This window comes from Drosophila gunungcola, unplaced genomic scaffold (genome assembly GCF_025200985.1).
Source record: "Drosophila gunungcola strain Sukarami unplaced genomic scaffold, Dgunungcola_SK_2 000001F, whole genome shotgun sequence".
Lineage (NCBI taxonomy): Eukaryota > Metazoa > Arthropoda > Insecta > Diptera > Drosophilidae > Drosophila > Drosophila gunungcola.
Window position 1 is genome coordinate 3,579,715 of NW_026453197.1, and position 21,861 is coordinate 3,601,575.

The 21,861-nt window shown below is 41.8% G+C and overlaps 4 protein-coding genes across 4 annotated transcripts; 2 read left to right on the forward strand and 2 right to left on the reverse strand.

Moving 5' to 3' along the window:
• Positions 1 to 1,684: 1,684 nt before the first annotated feature.
• LOC128262232 (peptidyl-tRNA hydrolase ICT1, mitochondrial) lies at positions 1,685 to 2,488 on the forward strand. Its single transcript, XM_052996359.1, has 2 exons — positions 1,685 to 1,927; positions 1,985 to 2,488. The coding sequence occupies exons 1-2, from the start codon at positions 1,766 to 1,768 to the stop codon at positions 2,435 to 2,437; spliced, it is 615 nt and encodes a 204-aa protein (XP_052852319.1). The 5' UTR covers positions 1,685 to 1,765; the 3' UTR covers positions 2,438 to 2,488.
• Positions 2,427 to 5,497, reverse strand: LOC128262231 (uncharacterized). The gene is made up of 4 exons (XM_052996358.1): positions 4,707 to 5,497; positions 4,502 to 4,645; positions 2,804 to 3,815; positions 2,427 to 2,746 (listed from the first exon to the last, which is right to left on the reverse strand). Exons 1-4 carry the CDS (start codon positions 5,249 to 5,251, stop codon positions 2,633 to 2,635), a joined length of 1,815 nt encoding a protein of 604 aa, XP_052852318.1. The 5' UTR covers positions 5,252 to 5,497; the 3' UTR covers positions 2,427 to 2,632.
• A 1,373-nt stretch (positions 5,498 to 6,870) lies between these two features.
• Positions 6,871 to 13,566, reverse strand: LOC128261347 (long-chain fatty acid transport protein 4). Its single transcript, XM_052995007.1, has 6 exons — positions 13,531 to 13,566; positions 13,244 to 13,321; positions 12,909 to 13,168; positions 8,959 to 9,588; positions 8,270 to 8,471; positions 6,871 to 8,209 (listed from the first exon to the last, which is right to left on the reverse strand). The coding sequence occupies exons 3-6, from the start codon at positions 13,013 to 13,015 to the stop codon at positions 7,268 to 7,270; spliced, it is 1,881 nt and encodes a 626-aa protein (XP_052850967.1). The 5' UTR covers positions 13,016 to 13,168; positions 13,244 to 13,321; positions 13,531 to 13,566; the 3' UTR covers positions 6,871 to 7,267.
• Positions 13,567 to 13,875: 309 nt separating this feature from the next.
• Positions 13,876 to 15,520, forward strand: LOC128261348 (leucine-rich repeat protein 1). The gene is made up of 2 exons (XM_052995008.1): positions 13,876 to 14,540; positions 14,601 to 15,520. The coding sequence occupies exons 1-2, from the start codon at positions 13,968 to 13,970 to the stop codon at positions 15,312 to 15,314; spliced, it is 1,287 nt and encodes a 428-aa protein (XP_052850968.1). The 5' UTR covers positions 13,876 to 13,967; the 3' UTR covers positions 15,315 to 15,520.
• Positions 15,521 to 21,861: the final 6,341 nt, after the last annotated feature.

Sequence of the window (21,861 nt, forward strand, 5' to 3'; positions counted from 1 at the left end):
TATATAATTTGTACACCCCACCAGTGGTTCGAAACTTTGATAGGCACACAGCACAGACACCTTCCTACTTATTTCACCATATGCTCATCGTTATGCCTTCGTCACACTGTCGTCGCTGTTTGAATAACGTGAGCCAACCATTAAATAAGAACGAATTATTTAAAATGAATAATATAATCTTTAAATTAAATGTGAACATCTGTGTAGTCTATAAACAAGTTCTGTTTGTTTGGGCTGTTAGAATAAAAAGATTAATATTAAATTAAAAACAAGAAAGAAAGCAAACTTCGGCAAGCCGAAGTTCATATACTCTTGCAGCTATTGCAAGAATTAAACATTTTTGAAAACATTAAAATTATGATTTACTTTCGTATATGTTTAAAAACATTGAAGCTATGATGATTTGCAGCTCAATTATTTGATAGTTATTTTATATATTTTTATTATTTCTAAGGGAGCTATATGATATAGACGTCCGATTTTGATAAAATTTAAACCATAATTCTGAAATATTTAACCATTGCTATATGTCGAAGAACTAAACAAAAAATTAAAAAACAGAAAAGTTATAATTTTTTTCATTTATTTTTCCGATTGTTCCTATGAGAGCTATATGATATAGTCGTCCGACTTTGATGAAATTTAATCCGTAAATCGGAAATATTTAACCATTACTAAATGTCGAAGAACTAAACAAAAAAATAAAAAACAGAAAAGTTATAATTTTTTTTCATTTATTTTTCCGATTGTTCCTATGGGAGCTATATGATATAGTCGTCCGACTTTGATGAAATTTAAACCGTAAATCGGAAATATGTAACTATTACTAAATGTCGAAGAACTAAACAAAAAATTGAAAAACAGCAAAGTTATAATTTTTTTTCATTTATATGCTATAGCTATATGCTATAGTCGTCCGATTTTGATGAAATTTAAACCGTTATTCGGAAGTATTTAACCATTACTAAATGTCGAAGAACTAAACAAAAAATTGAAAAACAGCAAAGTTATAATTTTTTTTCATTTATTTTTCCGATTGTTCCTATGGGAGCTATATGCTATAGTCGTCCGATCCGGCTCGTTCCGACTTATATACTACCTGCAATAGAAAGACAACTTTTGGGAAAGTTTCATGCAGATAGCTTTAAAACTGAGAGACTAGTTTGCATATAAACGGACGGACAGACGGACAGACGGACATGGCTAGATCGACTCTACTAGTGATGCTGATCAAGAATATATATACTTTATAGGGTCGGAAACGTCTCCTTCACTGCGTTGCAAACTTCTGACTGAAATTATAATACCCTCTGCAAGGGTATAATTATTGAATTTTTAATCATCGTTTTCCCACTCTCCGTTTTGTCACTAAAACCGCGGTAAAACTAATCTAACCCATATTTTTATATCAATACTTTTATAAAATTATTCAAGCCCAGGTCGTGTACCAGACGGTTGAAAAAGGATAGCAAACTTACTTTAATTTCACTTGTTACTAAAAAATAATTTTGACCAAATAAAATATAGTATATTTAATAATTTCTTAGCATGTAAAAATAAAGTATTGTTATCTCTTGTTTACTTATTTATTTAGTTCACTGACTTCTAAAAATGTAGTGTTTGAAATTAAGCTCTCGTTTGAATTCGGCGGGATAAGTCGAGTTTTTTTTTGTATCTCATGCAATTCACAGTCTGGTAACACTGATTTAAACAGCTGTGCGCCTTCGCCCTCGTAACATTTTGTTTCCACAAAAATCGGGATATAATGAATAAAATCACGCGTGCCTTCATCAGCGTGCTGCGCCAGGGCAGCTCATCCGGCGGCACCAACACCCTGCTGGGCCGGCAGCTCTCCTACAGGAGCGACTTGTCCTTGGACAAGCTGTACCCGAGTGCACGGCTACAGATCTACACGCCGCCCCCGCCGGTAAGTGGATGCAGTGGATCCTGGTCCTGGTCATACTCTAATATATCCACACAACAGCCTCCTGGGAGCGCCAACAAATTCAGCGGCTTCATTCCCATGGACAGACTGGAGATCACCTACAGCCGCAGCTCGGGACCCGGAGGCCAGCACGTGAACACGGTGAACACCAAGGTGGATGTGCGCTTCAAGGTGGCGCAGGCGGACTGGATACCCGAGCAGACGCGCCAGAAGCTGCTCCAGGTGCTGGCCAACCGGATCACCAAGGAGGGCTACTTCTACATCAAGAGCGACCTCACTCGCTCCCAGCAAATGAACCTGGCCGATGCCCTGGAAAAGCTGCGCTCCCTCATCCGCTCCCAGGAGACCTTGGCAGCTGCTCCGCCCAGCGAGGAGACGCTAGAGAAGCTTCGCCGGCGCCAGGAGCGAGCGGCCCGCGAGCGCCTCCAAGTGAAACGGGGTCGTTCCCAAATCAAAGCGGATCGTCAGGGACCCGGCGGAATAGACTTGTAGTTATTATTCGAAATTGTTGCACACAGATTCACATTACACATATACACTTAACTAAGCTATGAAGGGCATTTCAGGTTTTCACTTTTACAGAGTTGATATACCCTCTGCTAGAGTATAGCAAGTAATTGACTCTTATAATATTTAAATTTACACAAATCCTGTGAAAGTGAAAACACGAAAAGACCTATTAGATATCTAGGGAAGCTGCTGATCCTCAGTGGCTGGCGTGACTGTAAACCGCTTGGAACTGGCCACCTTTGGTGGCTCCTCCTTTCCCACTTGCGAGGGCATGCTGGAAAATCGAGGACGCTGAAAAAACAGGATATGAGCAGTTTGGAAAGTACCAAAAACTGATTGGCAACTTACGGACTGCGGAGGACTTAGCTGGATGGTCACATCGTGGCTCCTTTGCGATGGCCTACTAACCACACTGTGGCGCTGGCGTTGCTCTAGTGGAGGATAAGCACCTCCCATTTTCGAGGCATACAGCTGCTCCAGTCGGTGGATGGTGGAGAATGCCGCTCCAGGCGGCTGCATCGAGAAACTGTGCCGGTTGCTGAGCGGCGACCATGTGTGCTGGTAGTTCGCCTCGTCCAGGTGGCGCAGAAACTGACGATTGAGTGAACCGAGCGCCTGCTGGTCCTCGGTGGCCAGGTTGGCCATTAGCTCGTCCAAAATATCGGACTCCGTCTCCACTTTTCCATGGCGCGCCAACTTGATGTCATGTTTCCAGAACTGCCTGTTCTTGCGCCCGATCACCGGCGCGATCTCCTTGGCCTTCAGCACCAGGATGCCCATCAGGTAGACGCACAGCACGTTGGACAGCGTTAGGCACATGCTGATGCCGCCCAGGACGGCCAGTTCCTCGGCCTGGTTGTCCGAGTAGCGACGCGTCTTGATCACATCCACGTACAGCGAGTCGTCGTGCTCGAAGAACTTGTAGATGCAGGCCACTGCCCACAGCAGTCCAGAGTTGACTGCCGGCGGCAGCAGAGAGGCGGATATGGCCACACCCACCAGGGAGCCAATGTTGCCGCCCAGGATTCCAATGGCAGCCGCCGCTCCCGAAGGGATGGCCGTGAAAACCCCCACAACCAGGGAGTGCAGGTCGCAGCGGGATAGCATCTCCTCCGTGAGTCCTTCGCCAATGCCGTACTTGTGGTCCGTGGTGCACACCACCAGGCCGAAGAGGAAGCCCACCAGGGTGGCGGTCAGGATGCCGATCAGCTCGTTCAGCATGCCCAGCCTGCGAAGCGATCGGTCCTGGATCACAGTCCCAAAGATGGCCGCGATGATTGGCCCCATCAAAGGGGAAATCAGCATGCTGGAGGCCAGGAAGATCGTGCTATTCTCCACCAGACCGAAGCTGGCCAGAACTCTGAAACGGATTGATTGTTATTACAGGTGCTCTTGGGCTTATGGAGGTCTCTAAGTATCATGGTGTAGGATTGCAGTGTGCAGTACTGAGAACAATATGGTTAAATCAGGTAAGTTTGCCTTATTTAGCTGCAATATTGATTTCAGAATTAAAAAGAACTAGAAATTAAGCAAACTTTTGCTAGACAAAGCTGATATACCCTTGCTTTTACATATAAAAATTAAATATTCAATAAAAGGTCCACATTTCGATTTTTTTTTGTTAACCAATTTAAAACCAAATAAAACTGGTATTTTGAAATAGTAAACTATTACCAGATATCGAAGTACATTTATCTATTAGAAACAGCGAAGATATATCTTTTTGATTTATTCTTCAGAATGTTTTTATAGAAGCTATAAGATATTGCTGAGAGTATACTTTATAAAATTTATTCAGATAGCTTTAAATTGAGGCACTAGTTTGTCTAATGCTGATCGTGAATATATACATATATACTTTTTACTGAAATTATAAAAGGCACTGCAAGGGTATGAAAAGCTAAACTAATTTTCTTAATAAAATTGATTATTTTTAGGCAATTCTGATCTTTGAGTTTGTTTACCAAAAAGTATTTGCAATTTTAAAATATTTAAATGCAAAATCGAATACCTAGTTCTATTAGGTTAGTGTTAGCTAGATCTTACGCTGCCGAGACTAGTAGTATGCAAAAGTCGAAGGTAATAGCCGCATCCTGGCGCACATCCCTCAGGATCTGGGCCACATTCAATCGGGATCGCACAGAGTTCATGAACCGATTCCAGATCCCTTGCTTCTGGGCATTGATGTGCCTGCGGATTCGAAACTATATAGTTTAATGGCTTAAATAACCAAATTTAAAGCTGATTTAACTCATTGCTAGAGGCCTGTTCCTCTTGATCCTCCATGGCTTCACGCTGGACGTAGGATCTGTTGGCCAGGCAGCTGACCACAGAAACCGCCGATCCCTCCCGATCGCCAATGCCCCATTCCTGCAGCGCCTCGTACAGATTCTCGTAGCGCTCGTCAAAGTCCATGGAGAAGCTGATGTGGTAGGCATTCCCCGCCAGACTGGGCAGCCACACGGCGTTGGGTATGTGAAACTTCTGCAGGATCTGGCGCACCACCTGCTCCTGGTCCGTGTCCAGTGGCATGTTGAGCAGGTGATCGTGGCAGCTGCCATCGGTCGTCTGAATTTGGATTTTTGGCAGGCCACTCTGCGACTTGACGCCCTGCTCCGGTGATTCCCCTCCCATCCGGATGGTGGACAGGCTTTCGATCGTCGAGGCGCGGCTGGTGGTGCCAATGGGCGTGGCCACCGCCCCGTTGACCACCTGGACGTAGCCCTTCTTCAGGCGCTGCTCCTCGTCCCTCGTGGGAATCGTGATCGTGAGGAGCACGGCGGCGGTTCCCGTCATCGTTGCTGTTGTGTTTGCGTTTGCGGAAGTGACCCTCACCGCTTTGTTTTTACAGCACACTTTGTATGGAATCGGTCTAGTATCGATCTAGTGCATAATCACCAGCAATCACACGTGGACAACAAGGCAACTGGACAACAGGGCAACTGGACGCACCCGGCACGGCAACTGCACTGATCTTCTTTGTACTGGAAGTGTGGTGAAGCCTCGCTTGTTATTGCCGCCACTGATAACGGTTTCTGGCTGGGTGCTGCTTCTAGCCAATCTGGCAGTCACTTGGAAGCATCTCCCACTTGGCCATTTTTAGGATCTGGCTGGAGTCGAGCTTTCACCGCTTGCCGCCCTATAATTGGATTTAAATATTAAACTTCGTTCATATATTTAAGGCGAAAAAAACACTTTCAAAATCTTGTTCTAAATAACTATTTACAATTTTGCTATTTAAAATTTGACCAAAAAAAAAGTTAAAGAGGTTCCCTAAAATTGTAACTCTATAAAAAATTTAACAAAACTGATACTATTTTGTTAAAACTTAACATTGCCTTTATTAAAATTGTAGTAAAAACTGTAGTATAGTTGTTTTTTTAAAATATGTAAATAATTTTTTATCTCATTTTTTTTCTGTCATCTCATATTTTTATTGGAATAATTAAAGAGGATCTTACAACTTGTAAATATTAATAGTACTTAAAACTGACAAAATCATTTTTAATGCATTTCCACAAATAGAACAAAACTTTACCTTTACCACATTTTAATATTTATTCTATAAGGAATTTTAATAGAAAGGTAATTTTAATGTATGCAAAGTTTAAGGTCCATACATCACCTTTTATGTTTTGCGCAGATTTTGAAAAGTTTATCACCAATACGTACGTACTGTTGCAATTGTCAAGTTTTCTATTCTAACTGACATTATGTTTCGTGTTAGGATTTCAAACGAAACTTTTAAAACATTTTATTTTTAATGTTTTTTGAATACAAAGATCTACAATAGTTAAGGGTTATTGTAAGCATTTTATTTGTTTGACCATACATTTTTAAAATCACAAATTGTCCCCTATTTAAGCAAGGCTAAATATTCATATAAAAAATGCAAAAACTAAAAACCTTAAGGGGTATTCCAAATTTAGAAACAAAATTCAGTAAGGCACGAGTCCAAACAATTTTCCGGTTGAATGGTGTTTCAAATAATTGTAGGCTCTGATTAAAAGCACGCCAATTGACATATTATAATTAAGCATTAATTGTCGGTTATTAAACTTATAAAGGAGACCTTTTCTCAAGTTGTCGAAGTTTTTAGAGTAGAGGGTAGAAGTTTTACAAAATCCCTCATAATTGAATTAAAGGCGCGTCATTTATTAAGCGTTATTGTCATTTCATGATTCACTCGCATGAGCAGATTACATAATATTACTAAACATTAGCGTTAATTTTACGCCTTTGGTGCACTTGAACGTCGACTTGGTTCAAGTTTAGCTAATTGAATTCTCATGGCGTGAGTGTATCTGTGAGCATTTCTATGGATCGGAGTGTCATGCGAATAGCAGCCAATTGGAGGGTCATTTGTATGCAGGTGGGACGGTGTCACGATAAACCGAGAATTTAAATACATCCAGTGGCGAAGAAACGAACTTTATTTGATACAAAAACATCAGAGCTTCGCGTATGTACAGGCAAACGCAGCGAGAATGGAAGTGTAAATGCCACTAAAACTGACTAAACAATAGCTGAAATTGCACTTAACAAGGTTCTTTAGCAGGCTAAAAACAATTTAAATGCGTATAAGAGGCTGATATCTAGTAGACAATTGCTACACTACAATGCAGATGCAACTGCGTTTACGCTATATATATGCTTAGCGTATACAAAAGTGCAATGATGAAATGGAAATGTGTGGTACCGAATTTCACCGCCATTCCTCTCCTAGACTAAGTCGACTCGTGGTTGTCTTACAAACTAATTAACAGCATATTGGGCAAAAGGCAAGGCTTAAATACATCCCGATTGCAGCTCCTAGAAGCGGATCTCGTTGCGCTGCACCTGGTCGTAGACCTGGGGCGTGAGCAGCTCGTACCGCCCCTTGGAAGTCTGGTAGTACAGGGCATCCTTGATCAAGGTCGGGTCGTAGCCCTCCTTCTGCAGGTCCACCTTTCGCAGCTTGAAGGTGCCAGTGAGGTCCACCTTGGTGAGCAGCCGAATGATCTGGGGACGTGCGTAGGCAGGCAGCACCTTGGCCAAACTGCTGGCAAAGGTATCGAGGTCCAGCTCCCGCTCAGGATCGTAGATGGCGGCCATGCCGGCCCTGCCCTCGGTGTGCGGAATGGTCACGCCGTACACCACGGTGTCCTTGTACCCAGCCACGTTGCTAACCTGCGCCTCCACCTCGCTGGTCGATACGTTCTCACCCTTCCAGCGGAAGGTGTCACCGGTGCGGTCCTTGAAGTACAGATAACCCTTCTCGTCGGCCACCAGCAGATCTCCGGAGAGGAAGGCCATATCGCCGTGCTTGAATACATCCTTTACGATCTTCTTGGCCGAGGCCTTTTCGTCGACGTAGCCGAGGAACTCGCGAGAGGGATTTCCCTTGACGATCTTGCCGATAAATACGCCCGGCTCGTTGGGAGCGCACAGCTGGCACAGGCCGTTCTTGTCCCTGATGGGCTCTCCGGTGTCCTGGTCGGCGCGAATGATCGAGATCGGGTAGACCTTTGGCAGGATGCGCGACACGAAGCCGATGGCACCCACCGTGTTGTCGTGGTTCATGATGTTCGCATTGCCCTCGGTGGCGCCGTAGAATTCGCCCACCTTGGCGATGTTAAAGCGCTCCACGAACTGTGGCCAAATCTGCGGACGCAGTCCGTTACCGAAGACAAGACGCACTCGGTGCTTCTGGTCGTATTCCGATGGTTTCGTAGCCAGAATGTAGCGTGCCATCTCACCGATATACTGACCGACCTGCAATTTACAAAAGGCACCATTAGTTACTGCCGTCGAGGGGCAATAAATCTCACTTACAGTGGCATTGTACTTGGTGCAGTCGGCGAAATAGTTGGAGGCGGAGAACTTCTTGCGAATGGAAACCGTAGAGCCAAAGAGCACCGACTGACCCATGCACATGATGCCTCCAGCGGTGTGGTACAACGGCAGCGGGGTGTAGAACACGTCCTCCTCCTGGAAGCCCATGGTGTAGTGGATGCCAGCAGCGATAAACAGATACCTGGGGGTACGAATAGTATGCTTGCATTGTAATAAAAGTATTCAGTACATGAAATTATTTAATATTTGGCAAATTTAAATTTACTATATAGTTCCAAGGTTGTCACAAAATCTTAAAAAGTTCAAAGTTTCTAATAAAAGTGACTAAAAGACGTGATATATTATACCGCAGAATTAAAGACCTCTTTATTAATGCTTTTAAGCATCTTAAGATTTCTCTGGCTCTTCCTATAGTTTGAATATTAATCAATTTAAGTTAAGGAAAAAATAAGTCCACAAACTCAACATTTAAAGGTACAAGTAACTTTTTTGAAAATATATATGTTTTTTTGTTAAATAATAAAAACCATTTGTCAAAATTTTAAGAAGGTGTATTCTAAATATCACAAAAATGCACCACTCTTAGGCACTTTATAGGTTTGAAAATATAATATCTAAAGTTTTTATAATAATTTAAGATGGTTTATACAACCATTTGAAGTACCCACCGGGAGTGAGAGATGACGGCCGCCTTGGGCAGTCCCGTGGTGCCGGAGGTGTAGATGTAGACGAGCTTGTCGTGGTGGTTGACCTGCGTCTTGTTCGGCTTCTCATTGCTGGCGGTGGTCAGCAGGGCGTTCAGGTTCTTGGCCTGCGGGATGCTCTTGTCCGTCTGGCTGTTGTTGTTCTCGTTGTTGAACTGGAAGAGGGTGAGCTCGGCGGGCAGATCCTTGGCCACGTCGGAGACTGCTTCCAGGAAGTCCTCGCCGTAGATCAGGGCCGTGCAGTGGGCCACCGTGATGCTGTGCAGCAGGGAGGGACCGCGCAGGTTCGTGTTGATCAGCGGGGTGATCACGCCGATCTTGGAGAGACCCAGCCAGGTGGCCACATACTCGGCGCGGTTCTCCAGCAGCAGAGCCACCACATCGCCCTTCCGGTATCCCTGGGCCTGCAGCACGTTGGCCACCTTGTTGGCGTGCTCGTTCACCTGACGGAAGGTCCAGCGCTGTGTCTCGCTAACTACGGCCACTTTTTCCGGGTGGATGCGAACATTCCGCTCGAACACATCCGCCACGGTGTAGTTGAGACGCTCATGGCGCTTCGTGTACCGCAGGAGCTTGATATAGGCCCAGAGAGCTCTAGAGAACAAATGTTTAATTTAAATAAATCTCTTTTCTTAGTTAGTTAAACAAATACTAAAAAAAAATAGTACTGGTTATTTACTTGACAGCAAAGATAAATAAAATAAAGTATTTGGCTTTGAAAAAAATATTTGCAAATAAAACCTCTTCCAGCAAAATCCTAAACCAAATATAAAAGAATATTAAAATATTACATATTACTTTAACAAAAATGTGTAGAAAAACAAAAATTAGTGCTTTCAAAAAATGGGCTTTAATTATTATCAAACATCAAAAGCATGTATTCCAAAAACGTTGTAAATGAAAAAATATTTTCAAACAATTTTAAGCTATTTCCCATACATATTTGTAAATTTAAATTGATTGGAAAATAAATTAAAACTAAATTGTTAGGTACTAATAAATATACCCATCACATTAATAATTTTTTTATATGTTATGATAATTAAAAGTCATTATTGTTTATATCACAGATTTAATAAATAGTATTATGACCGTTAAATTATAAATGATTATTTATTTGAGTTAAGTTAATTTATATATGGGATATGGATATGTTATCTGCGGCAGGGAAAGTGTTTGATCGAAGGTGAGTCGGATGTAGTACCCCTACCGGCAGTATCTTCCCCATCGATCGCGTGTGATTTATGGTTAGTGGTCGGGGCCACTGAAAATAGCTCACAGAAATCGAAGCTCGACAAGCGCAACAGCCGTGATGCGATAAACCCAGAGATAAAAGCGGCTGAAGTGGCTGCAATCGAAACCGAACGTGGTAATCTAGTCCGACCATCCGAGCCACAAATTTATGACGTTGCTAAATTAAAGCTGAGTAATGCAAAGTTCACGAGAAGGTCGGAGTTGTAAGATAACCTATTTTACTTAGCTAGGGCTTACGGATTTTCTATGAAGCTTCACGAAAGAAATTACAATTAAATTGTAGCTTAATTAGTCATTTGAATATCCCACGACTGATATAACACATTAAGCACAATGTTGAATGTTTCATAACAAACAGAGTTGTCACACATTATCTCCTATGTGAATAAAGAAAATTACTAAGAGTATTTACTCTTGAACATAAACTACTGTTTGTTTTAGATATCAATATTAAAGCAGCTATCAGCAAAACGAAGAAATGTACATACCGACCCAATCCAGATAAAAATTATCTTTGATTTTCTAGTTCAAAATGTATGTTAAAACAAACGCGTCTGATTTTCATTTTGTGTTAAATATTTTCTTGTAAGTTGTAAAACTAATATGCCAATAATCTGTAATGTATGTATATGTAATTATTTGATAACTTGCAAAGAGCTGATTAGAGAAGGTACAATCAATTTAAATCCTATGTAAATAAAAGGTGTTCCGGTCTGAAAATATTGAGAGATTTTATACGCCGTGTACAAATAGATACATATGTGCGGCAAAACCAATTCAAATCGTTCGTTTCCCCGTGGCAAACATCAACCGCAATAGTTCGATGGGCCGTATATTGGGAATTGGGAATTGGAAAAAACTTGCACTCGACTTGGGACTCGACCACAGCGACGATCTCAATTTAAATTCGCTTTGCACTCGTGCGTACTTTGCACCGCTGGCGGGGTTTTAGACTCTAGAATCTAGTGTGTCGATGTCGATAAGATTGCCGGCTAAGCAGTTGCTTTAGCCCTCGTTAGCCGTGTATTTATAGGGCTTTAATCAGGCCTTATGACCCCCATCGAGTGGTTTGTTTGGTTTGTTTCGTATTTTTGGAATTGCTGTGCTGGACATGTTTGCTCCGAGATAAGTCTGCTGCAGGCCGAGGCAAAGCTAAAGCTTCGATGCGAATCCAAGGTTGACCGGCCAAACTTGAAGTTGATCTTAAGAATCTGTTGTGAGCGGAGATATGTATATATACGAGCGAATACATATATTCGAAGTTAGTAAAGCCGAAACCAGTGCTGGCCTTGGCATGGAACTTGATCTGCTGTGTGAGACTCATTAAAGCACAAACTGCTGAGCAAATTAAATTTTCAGGTAAAATGAATAGCTGAGAATGGGTCAGAGTAATGTATAAAAATTGATTACAATACTTGAAGTTTTCAGGAATATCATTAATGGCTTAAAGGTATACAAAATTACATTTTAAATTTTATCCAATCTTTAAGCTTCTTTAATGAAACATTAAAATTGTATTTGAATGTAAAGATGTTATTCATTTAGTTATACAAATGCTTATAAATTATGGCGTAGTGTTAAAATAAATCTTGGGGTTGTAAATTATTATTTTAAAATGCCTTATGCTCGGATAACTTGTTGTTCATTTTATTAGCTTTTTGCTTGCCGTGTGAAACGGAAATTTCCGACAATCTTTCGGCAACAAATGCAAAAAAAAAACCAAATGACAACTTTAAACAACTTTATTGCCAAGTGAACAAAGTCGTAAGTTAGAACTTGAAATAATGATTTTTATAATTTCGATTTTCTTAATAAAAAAACCAAAATACAAAACCAAGCCTGAAGTGAAACTTCCGGCAATTTAACAAAATCAAGAAAAAAATAGAAAAAGATTTATAATTTAACAATGACTTTAAAACCTTTTGATTTGAGTATTTTCTTGTTAGTTCCTAGACTGCAGGAAGTCTCATGTTTCATAATCCATCTTTCGGATGGAGTATACTAAAACAGACCTGGCAACCCTAGACAACCAAAAATACAAAGACTGAAACGACACTTCCGCCATTTTAATTGCCCAAGCTTCGGCTTTTGGCGTACGTTTTCAAGAACAGATCGGTTAGTGTGCCAGTAGTCTTCCGGCTGACGCACTCGATCGAATTCGATTAGTATGCGCCGAGGGTTTCGCTGGGCGACGATCGTACGAAGGCAATGGTAAATAAAAGCGAGTTTGTTTTGGTTTTAGGGCTGGGCGACCTTGAACCTGAAGAAGTCAATAAACCTCGTAATCGGGTGGCAAAATCTGATGGTTTCCGAGAGCAATTCGTCATAATCGTAGCTATTTCCCATGCAGTTTTCTCTTTACAGTTTTCCTCGGACAACTGGAAATGGCTGCTGCAGATGGCGACCCAAATAGACGGAAAACGAGTTTCTCTGCGGCTTCAACTGCTGGATGGGGGGGGAGGCGGAGGGGGCTAGAGACGGGGTACAATGGGCAAAGTACTCGCACTCGGGTGATTTTTTGTTCTCTGATGCCCCAATGGATTCACAAAAGAAAGCCCGGATATATTGTATAGAAATAAACACCTCCCCGGGGGCGGTTGTATTGTAAACTTATCACCCGACTGCCTGGGGTACAGTGCGCCCTCGCCAAGGAGACTCACGTCAGATCGCGACTAGCGGTGGCGCCCGCTATGTAGAACCAGCGCCAGCCCGGTTTGTTGAGGAGCAGGGCGACCAGCGCCACGAGCACAGCAAAAATCCATCCCATTGTGTGGAGCGTGTAGATGACGCAGGCGAAAGCCAAGCCGAAAGCGACCGTCGCGCAGAAAAACCGAAAAATAACTAAAAACCGCTGGCGTCGTCTTCGCTGCCGATCGTGATCGTGCGCCCCGTAAGTTAGCGACGGCCGATCAGCTGGGCGCTGCGCGTTGCCAGATCGCCGGAAATGGGACACCGTTATTTTGTTGGATCCGAAAGTTAATAGATTTATGCTTACATTGGTGCTATAGAGCGCGCAGTTGTCGATGTTTATAATCACATTGCTGTTCACATGGTTGTCCAATAAGCTGTTGTGCTGCAGGAAACACAATCGAAAAATCGGAAATGTTATCGAAAAGATAAATAACAGTAATCCCTTAGGCTAAATAGTTATTTATGGCAGTTTTTTTTTTAAATGTTGATATCTATATTTTAGCCTTACTTAAAACATGGATCATGACTAACTAATTTTTGCATGTAACGAATCAAAACTGTATTGCTCCATATGTTGCATGCATAACTTACTGTAAGCTCAGGCCTCGAATAACCAATACTGGAGCTATTGTAACGCAATCGCTGATAACGCTCGTTGCGCTGTCACAAGAACCCATTGAACACGTAGAACGGCAGAAAGTGTCGACGAGCCTTGCGAAATAGCATTTTCCGTTGATTAAACTTTAGTTTTTTTTAACTTTTCAAACAATTGCAGTTGCCTGTTTTGGTTTTGTAACTTGTCGTGTCCTGCGTTGTTTCTATTTTTATAATTGAGCTTTTTATGCTGCACTGTGGAACCAGTTCTTGAACCAGTTCCTGAACGAGTGCTTAAACTATCGCATGCAACTATCGCTATCTACAGTGTGGCAATATTATTCCATCAGCTGACCTACCCACGGAGTGGCAACACTCCACAAATGTTTTGTTTTATTTAGCGGTTTTTTTTATTGTCTAACCACCGCAGCGTCATGAAAATCTTATGTGAGGTGCAGGTGGTGAACCGCACCACCCAAGCCAAGCGGACGCCGCGGCCCGTGAAGTCCACGCTGGCCATTGGCTACAAGCAGAGCGCCCGAGACGCCAATGGGAACACCAAGAAGGAGCTGGAAATGGTCCTGTTCAGCGGGCAAAACAAGACAGGCAGTCGCTACAAGGTGCGCGACAACATCCACGCCGTGCACACCAAGTTCGTGCTGGACGGGAAGGCCACCATTGGGTTCCTGCAGCCGCCGGAGAACCTGCTGATCAAGTGCGATCCCATCCAGCTGAAAGGATTCCTGCAGACCCTCAAGCTGGGCATGGAGGGCAAGGAGGCCATCAACCTGAGACTGAACATCGCCGCTGCCACGGCCATTCCGCAGAAGGCGCAGCCCCAGATGCGCATGGTGGTCAGCAAACGGAGCGAGTACCCCATCAAGGGATTCCCGCGCACCCTAAAGTCTCTGACCATCAACAATAGCCAGCTGGTTAAGCTGAGCTTCGAGGTCTGCACCTTGCGCAATCTCACAAAGCTGGATGTCAGCGGCAACAAGCTGACCAAGGTGTGTGTTAACCTCCATGCCCACGTTGCCCACTTGTTAATCCTTTAGTTTACCCACCAGATTCCTCCAGAATTGGGTGGCCTGGCTCTGACCTCGCTGCACTTGGGCAGCAACTGCCTGGGTGAACTGAACGACTGGTGCTGGTTGCGGGGCACTAAGCTGAGCCAATCCCTCGGCGAGCTGGATTTGTCGAGCAACGGCCTCACCCAGTTTCCTGCCCCACTGGTCAAGTTTGAGCGCCTTGTCTCGCTGAACCTCAACCACAACCTGCTCATTCGGCTGCCCTTCGCCATTCGCCGTCTGCAGGCGCTGCGAAAACTGCACGTATGTAGCAACAAACTGGAGTCACTGCCGGCTGCCATTGGGGACCTGCACATCGACTTGCTGGATGTGTGGGGCAATTGCTTTAAGGCCTTCAATGCGGATGCGGCCCAGCAGCTTAACCGGCAATCGGCGGCCGCTAACACACCGCAACCCCTGTGGCTGAAGGCGGCCCGTGCCGTGGCCAACTACAAGCTGCCTTTGCCGGCGGGCTCTGTGCCCGCTGTGCTCATCGAACTGATCTGTGAGGCGCCCAAGTGCCCGTGTGGCCAGCTCTGCTACGCCCTGCGCAAGGAGGACCTTCTGCAACGAGTGGTCCAGCCCAAATTCACCAACATCAAGAACCTCACATACAGCCGCGAGCATCAGATCTACGCGGACGTAGTCATCTGCGGACCCGGCTGCAGTGCCTCGGTGCAGCTGAAGGCTCTGTTCAGCCTTATGTTTACCTGATTGGAGCAGGTGTCCGGAATCGGCGCCCATCTATAACTATAAGTAGAGTTAAGCTAACGATTTGCTTATGCCTATGTTTTTCAAACCACTGAATAGTGGTGTTTTACCATATTTTATTATTGATTTTCATTCCCTTATTATCTTCTTGTTGAACTTAAACTGCCAATAAAAGCGAATTTATCATTAGAATAGTTAAGAAATGCATCTAATAATCTATTACTTTTATGAAACTGGGCTGAAATTATAAAAAAAAACTTGATGGCTCAAGTGCCAAGTGCCAAAAATATAAATAGATGGATTAGATATTAAGAAGTTTTAGGCAACCACCATTGGTGTTGTAACCCTTAATTCTATTTTGTGCTTATAACTTAAAGAAGACCTTAAATGTTATGCTGGAAATGTATCCGACTTAGAATTAACTTATAGTTCTACAGAAATGGATTTAAAATATGTAAATACGTTTCAATCTTGTCGGCATGACAAGAGTTAGGAAAATTTTGCAAATTTAATATAGCCACGGAGTAGTTCTAGGCTACACAAGTAAAGGATAAGGCATTGATTTCTTTATATTTTGGATAGGGCCAATAATTTGGATACTCCTTGCAGGCAGTGAATCTCCTTCGGTATATTTTCGCTGGCATAAAGACATTCACACGCACGCTTGGTTGCTTACTTTGTTTTCGTATTACAGAAGCTCGTTGTTTTTATTATTAAAAGCTTCGTGCGTATGTGACTTGCATAAACGATTTTTATCAGCCGGCACACCTACTCACCCCACTGTACGCCTTCTTATTTTTCCGCCCCATACGCACATACGCCTCTAATACCCTCACTAAATGTAATTATATTAATTTACATATATCATTAGTTGCTAATGTATGTCTTTAAATTTGTATATAAATTGTTTAAGCTTTGGATAAATACAATTGCATACTATATAAAAACAAAAACCTGCAGCTAAATAAGAATACATTTTCAGAAAGTCATTTTGGTGAGCAATAAATGTATTCGAATACAAAAAAAGATGTATGTTAAGGGTCTCAGAAGTTCCGTTTAAATAACTTAAAACCGTAAATAAAATGAGTTTTTTTTTTAGAAAAGGCAACAGTACGTATGAGTGATAAACTTTGAAAACAATGCATGGACCCTAAAACAATTTTTTTCTCGAAACTTTTTTTTGTTGAGGCTTAATTACAAAAAAGCGCATATTATATGCAAGTTAGATTAAAGCCAATACGATGATTAAAATCTACCTTGAACATACTTAAGAAAGAGTATCCAGGTTTCAGCAGTCTTAATTTCCCTGGCCTTGTTCTTATCGTTTGCCGTTCCTTTGCTTTTCTTTTGCTTTATCAAATCAAAACTTTGAGGCGATGCCACTTTTTTAAATAAGCATAAACAGCGAGTCCTTGCAGGACCCTCCCACCACTCGCTTTTCTAGGCTTTAATGTGCAGCTGGGGAATAAGGCGGCGACGGCACAGATCCTTCCCAGGGCGAAAAGGATGAGCCATGACTTGTGGCAAACTCGAGCCAAACTATAAAAATGTTTATCAGCATTCGTCTGCTGCGGGGTAGGTGGGCAGTGGGGGCTCGAGAATTTCTCTAAGCTGCCCCAAATCCAATTTTGAGCAGCATTTAAGTGTCCTGGCTCCGCTTCCGCTTCCGCCTCCCGTTCCCATCATCATTCTGCAGGATTTCCTTTTTGTTTGCCATGCAAATGCGTGAGTTAATGGGTGGTGAGTTGGATGGGTGGCTGTCGATTCCCGTGTAAGTGTGTTTGCCCACACGATGTCCTTTTTGCTTTTCGGCCCTGACTTTGTCGCTTTGTGTGGGCAAATATTTGGCATGACTTTACGTTTGCAACTCGACTCGGTCAGTAAGCCCAAAAGTAGGCCTAATGGCAGGAAATCTCTGCTATGTGCATATGGAATTCGAGGGTGGTCTGTGATTGAACTTTGCTCGCTTTAATGTTTGATTAAAAAAAATTCTAATTTTAAACGGATAATTGGAAAGAGTTATAGAGAGATTCACTATAAAGATCTTAAATCAATTTTATGTAGCTATTGGCAGGTTCACAATAAAGTTCTGTTTTCTATTTAACAAGCTCTAAATATTTTATTACAATAATAATTAAACAATAAACCAGGGAGAATTTTAATTTATTGATTTGCAGCTATTGACATCTTTAGTGTAACCTGTTTTTCAGGTTTTCAATACTTTATTTCTACGGTTAATAACAATAAGCTTAAAAATAATTGATCAAGTTTATAATTAATACATGTGTACCAATTTTATACTTATGAATTTACTGTAGTGTTTGCTTGGTTCAGTAGAAGAGAATATTTAAATGGTATCCATTATTCATCTTTTAGATATTTTTATTCCCCAATTTTTTCACTTTAAATTTAAAGCTTTGAAGGGTGTGTTACGACAAACTTTTTAGTCTTGCCGTCTCAGGACCACGAAAATTTGTTTGTTGGCTCTCAAATTTGTATATTTTATATACCCATAAATGGGAAAAATCCTTATAAACCATCCAGACCATATAAAAACGTTTCGAAATTCGGTCTGTCTGGCCGCTCCATCTCCCAACAAAAGCAAGCAACCCCGAATCATTTGCAAAAAAGCAAAAGCCAACATCAAATATCAAAATGTGCCAAGTCAGCGAAGGGAATGGAAATTCGGCAGGTCCCCCAGAAATGCCCACGCTCGGAGACAGTAAAAACTCCATTAACTGCCATCAAAAATGCATTTCGCATGCATCAAACCGAAAATGGTAATGGCCAGGGGATCATCAAATAGAATAGAATGAAATGGCGCAAATCAAAACACATTGGCATAAATCAAAGGGCCGGGCAGCGTGGGGCGAACACTTTTATGGCTAATCCTCGAAGGAGGAACAAGTCAGACCCGGACAGATGACTCCCCTGGCAACATTTTTATGCGCAAATTAACTTTGCAATTGCCGGGAGCTGGGCACGACGACCCCCAAAATTCTGGGGTGGATATCACTCCCCCTGCATTACATAAAATTTATCCCCAATTTGCGTGCAGCGGGTAAACATTTTATTTGACTCGTCTGGCGCTGCTCCACTTCGACTCTTTGGCTTATCAAATTTTATTAGCAGGCCGGCAAATTGTGCAACAACAACAGTACATCAGAACATCAGCCACCACATTACGGGCCAAATAAGCCGTGGAGCCAAAAGCAACCCCCCAAAAACCAAGTGCAGCCCCAGTTTTGCGACCTCGTCTCAAGGTATGATTTGTCGTCCGCTATCAATTTCTTTAGCACAATACCCACCATCCCCGAAAAAGAGTCGCCTGTAAGGCTGGAAAAACGACCGGAAAAGTGCAAACACACGCGAAACTGTCGCTTTTCGTTTTCCCTCACTTTTGGGGGCTTGTCGCCCAGACGCGTGCAGGGATCTAATAAAACGTTTTGATAGGCTTATGACCAGGTCTCATTCCTCCACTCCCTGGACATTTGTCTTAATAATATTTCGAAATTTACTCGCTAACTGTTACAGCAAATTTAGATAAGACCCACAGAAAATCAATAAGGCCACTTTAAGACTTCTACAAGAAGGGTGGATAAAAATGTTTGGAATTCACTGGGGGAATTCGCTTAACTTGGAATCTTAAAGGTATTTGACAAAGAAGATAAAGAGCATTTTAATAATATTTAAAATGTTAAAACAAATCGTAAAAAGTGCTGGAGCTGAAAAGTACAAATGCTGGCTACGGGTCACTATTTTGCAAAGCTATTTGTTAAAAATTAACTTTCGTACACATATATTTTAAAACATTAACGCACATGCAATCAAATGGAAATTGTAGTTCTAAGTAAACATTTTATTGTTTCATTTTTTTTATATAAATAATGCCTATCCAGAACCATGTGCATGTACGAGAGTTAAAAGGGTACATTTTTATATACATTTTTTAATAAAGAATAAAAGTCACTAGATTAAAATATGGAATTTCATTTACATGCAAATTATTCAATTTAATGTTTTTAGAATCTGCGTTAAAATTGTGTTTAAAATTAAAGTTTTAAAAAAATGGCTTTGTAGAAACAGGACACAAAACCAGAACCAGTATGCATCAAAGCAAATGAGGTCAGATCAAAATAAAGTACTCAGATAAAAATCCAATCTGTACCAAAAACCACAAAGTAAATGCCGCCCAAATTAGGAATATCATTTCGCTTGTATTTTTCATATTTACGATTCCCGAAAAAGTGAACCGGCATCTAAGGCACAGGGATGGGGAATCCTTGAATGTTGAATTGAAAGTCACTCAGGCGCTCTTGTGTTGTCAAATGGCCGGTTCCCTGCTTCCCAAATTCGACTTGTGTTATCGGAAAATACGCTCCCAGCGAATTCTCTTCCATCTGACCACGGGCCAAAGACGAATCAATCGCAAACAATTGACCAACCCGTGCAGCAAGCTGGGAATACAAAATTCTAGACAAACAACAAAGAATGGCGAACACTCAAGCATTGGGAAAAATCAATTTTCAATTTAAAATTTAGATGCTCATCCCACGATTCCATTCAGGTTGCCATAAAAGATAAAGATAAAATGCGTTCGAGCGCAAAATGTAAATAGAACTCTCGTTTAACCGAAACTCAGGCAGGCGGATGAATGCTACAGGTTGTATTTGTGTTTGTCTTTGTGCTTCGATGGGTGCTTTGGTAGTGGGTGGTAGGTGGTGGGTGGGGCTGGGTGTTGGCCACGAAGCGATTTCAAAGCAAAATGTTGCCGCATAAATCAGACGCAAAAAGTTTTGCTTTGTGGTCAGCAGAGGCGAGCTCTCTTACAGGGAAATCCGGAAGTAAAAAGGGTATATCCGGCAGCTCAAGATAAACTATTTAAGTATTCCTTATATTAAACAACAAAATTAATTTACGTAGGTGCATAAAGTTTTTATTAAAATTATTACATTATTTATTAAATGTAAGAATGTAGAAAACTCATTCATAATAATGTAGAACAAATAGGATTTACTTTTACTAACATAAATTAGCCTATATTATACACATTATTTACCTTACCTTATAAAATGAATTCAAAATATTGTTTTTATCGTTATGTTGCAATTAAAGCAGCCTGGCATTAAAACTATTTTTATAAATATAAGCCACAAATAAAATAAATTGATTGCTTTCTGTTAATTTAGTTAGAAATGTGTGATTATTAGATAGATACAAGCTCTAAAACAAAATGCCAATTTCTGAAGATGCCAGATTATATATAAGTTTAAGATAAAAATCTTTCTTTGGTTTAATTTGAGCAAACTTAATTATTATTTTAGTTAATTTCCAAAGTTTTAAAGTCAATGGTGCCCCAAAAATCATTAGGTATCAGCAATCGACACTAGTACTCTTGACATCACATTGAATTGGCAGCTATTTCTCTTTGATTTTTATCGTGTGGTGAGTTTTTTTTACGACCCCTTCGGCCACTCGTCTGTGGTCCTTATTGTTGTTCCCGATCCCGATTCCGATCCGGAGTTGATTATTTGCCCAGCTTCCACAGGCCCCGCAGCAGCCCACATCGGCGGAGCGTGCATTTCATTAGCCGAATGTATCTCGCAGATACATCTGGGCGCTTTGGCATTTGGCAAACGATTTTATGCCGCACCGCTTCGGCAAACAAAATCAAATCTGTGACTAGGAAATTGCTTTTGCCTACTTCCGACTGCCTCCCAACTCGACCTCCTCGAAAGGCAGTGGCTCCCATCCGAAATATTTGTTTAATGCAACTATTTAGGGAGCGTTTTCAATTTGAACTGCTCCCCTGTGTAAACATGGCCGGGAGATGATTAAAATTTAACTACATCAAATATTTGCAGCCGACTTTGATGGGTTAGTAAAATGTTTAATAATAATATTAAATGCATAATTCATTTTGGAGCTACGAGTTAATAAGAGTTCGTTAAATTTAATGCACTGGCCGAAATGTCTTTGGGCCAATGTAAACGTTAAATATCAGGAGCAGTTAAGATGGGGCAAATGGAAGGGGAAGTCACTTTATTGCAGGTTCCTGCGAAAATTAATTCATTAGCATTTTATTACTTTGGCACAGTGACGACAGCAGCCTGGTTGAATGTTCCGCCATCCGACGAAGAAGATGACGGCGGAGCTCTCCGTCATCGTATAGAAACATTGATTGCCAACTCCACTCCAAGGGTGGCGGTGGTGGGACACCCATCTTTACTTTGCACCACCCTCGTGATCTTCTTTGGAGCTTTGATGTGTAATTAAATCAATAATCACTTTGCAGTCGCTGTCGGCTCCGGGAAGTTTATTAGTCGATAGAACCAGCAGGTGGGCCAGGTGGGGTAATTACATCCCTACAAGCAATTGGAGTTTGGGTAACTACTAACTGTCAACTGATTTTAAACTATTTATTTCAATGCACCAACTTTGGCAATGTCTATTATCTATTTAATAGAAAACTAATACAACAAAAGTTGATTAAAAATGTATTTCTAAAAGTTGCATCCACTGGACGCCGGATTATAGATTTATAGTTTGG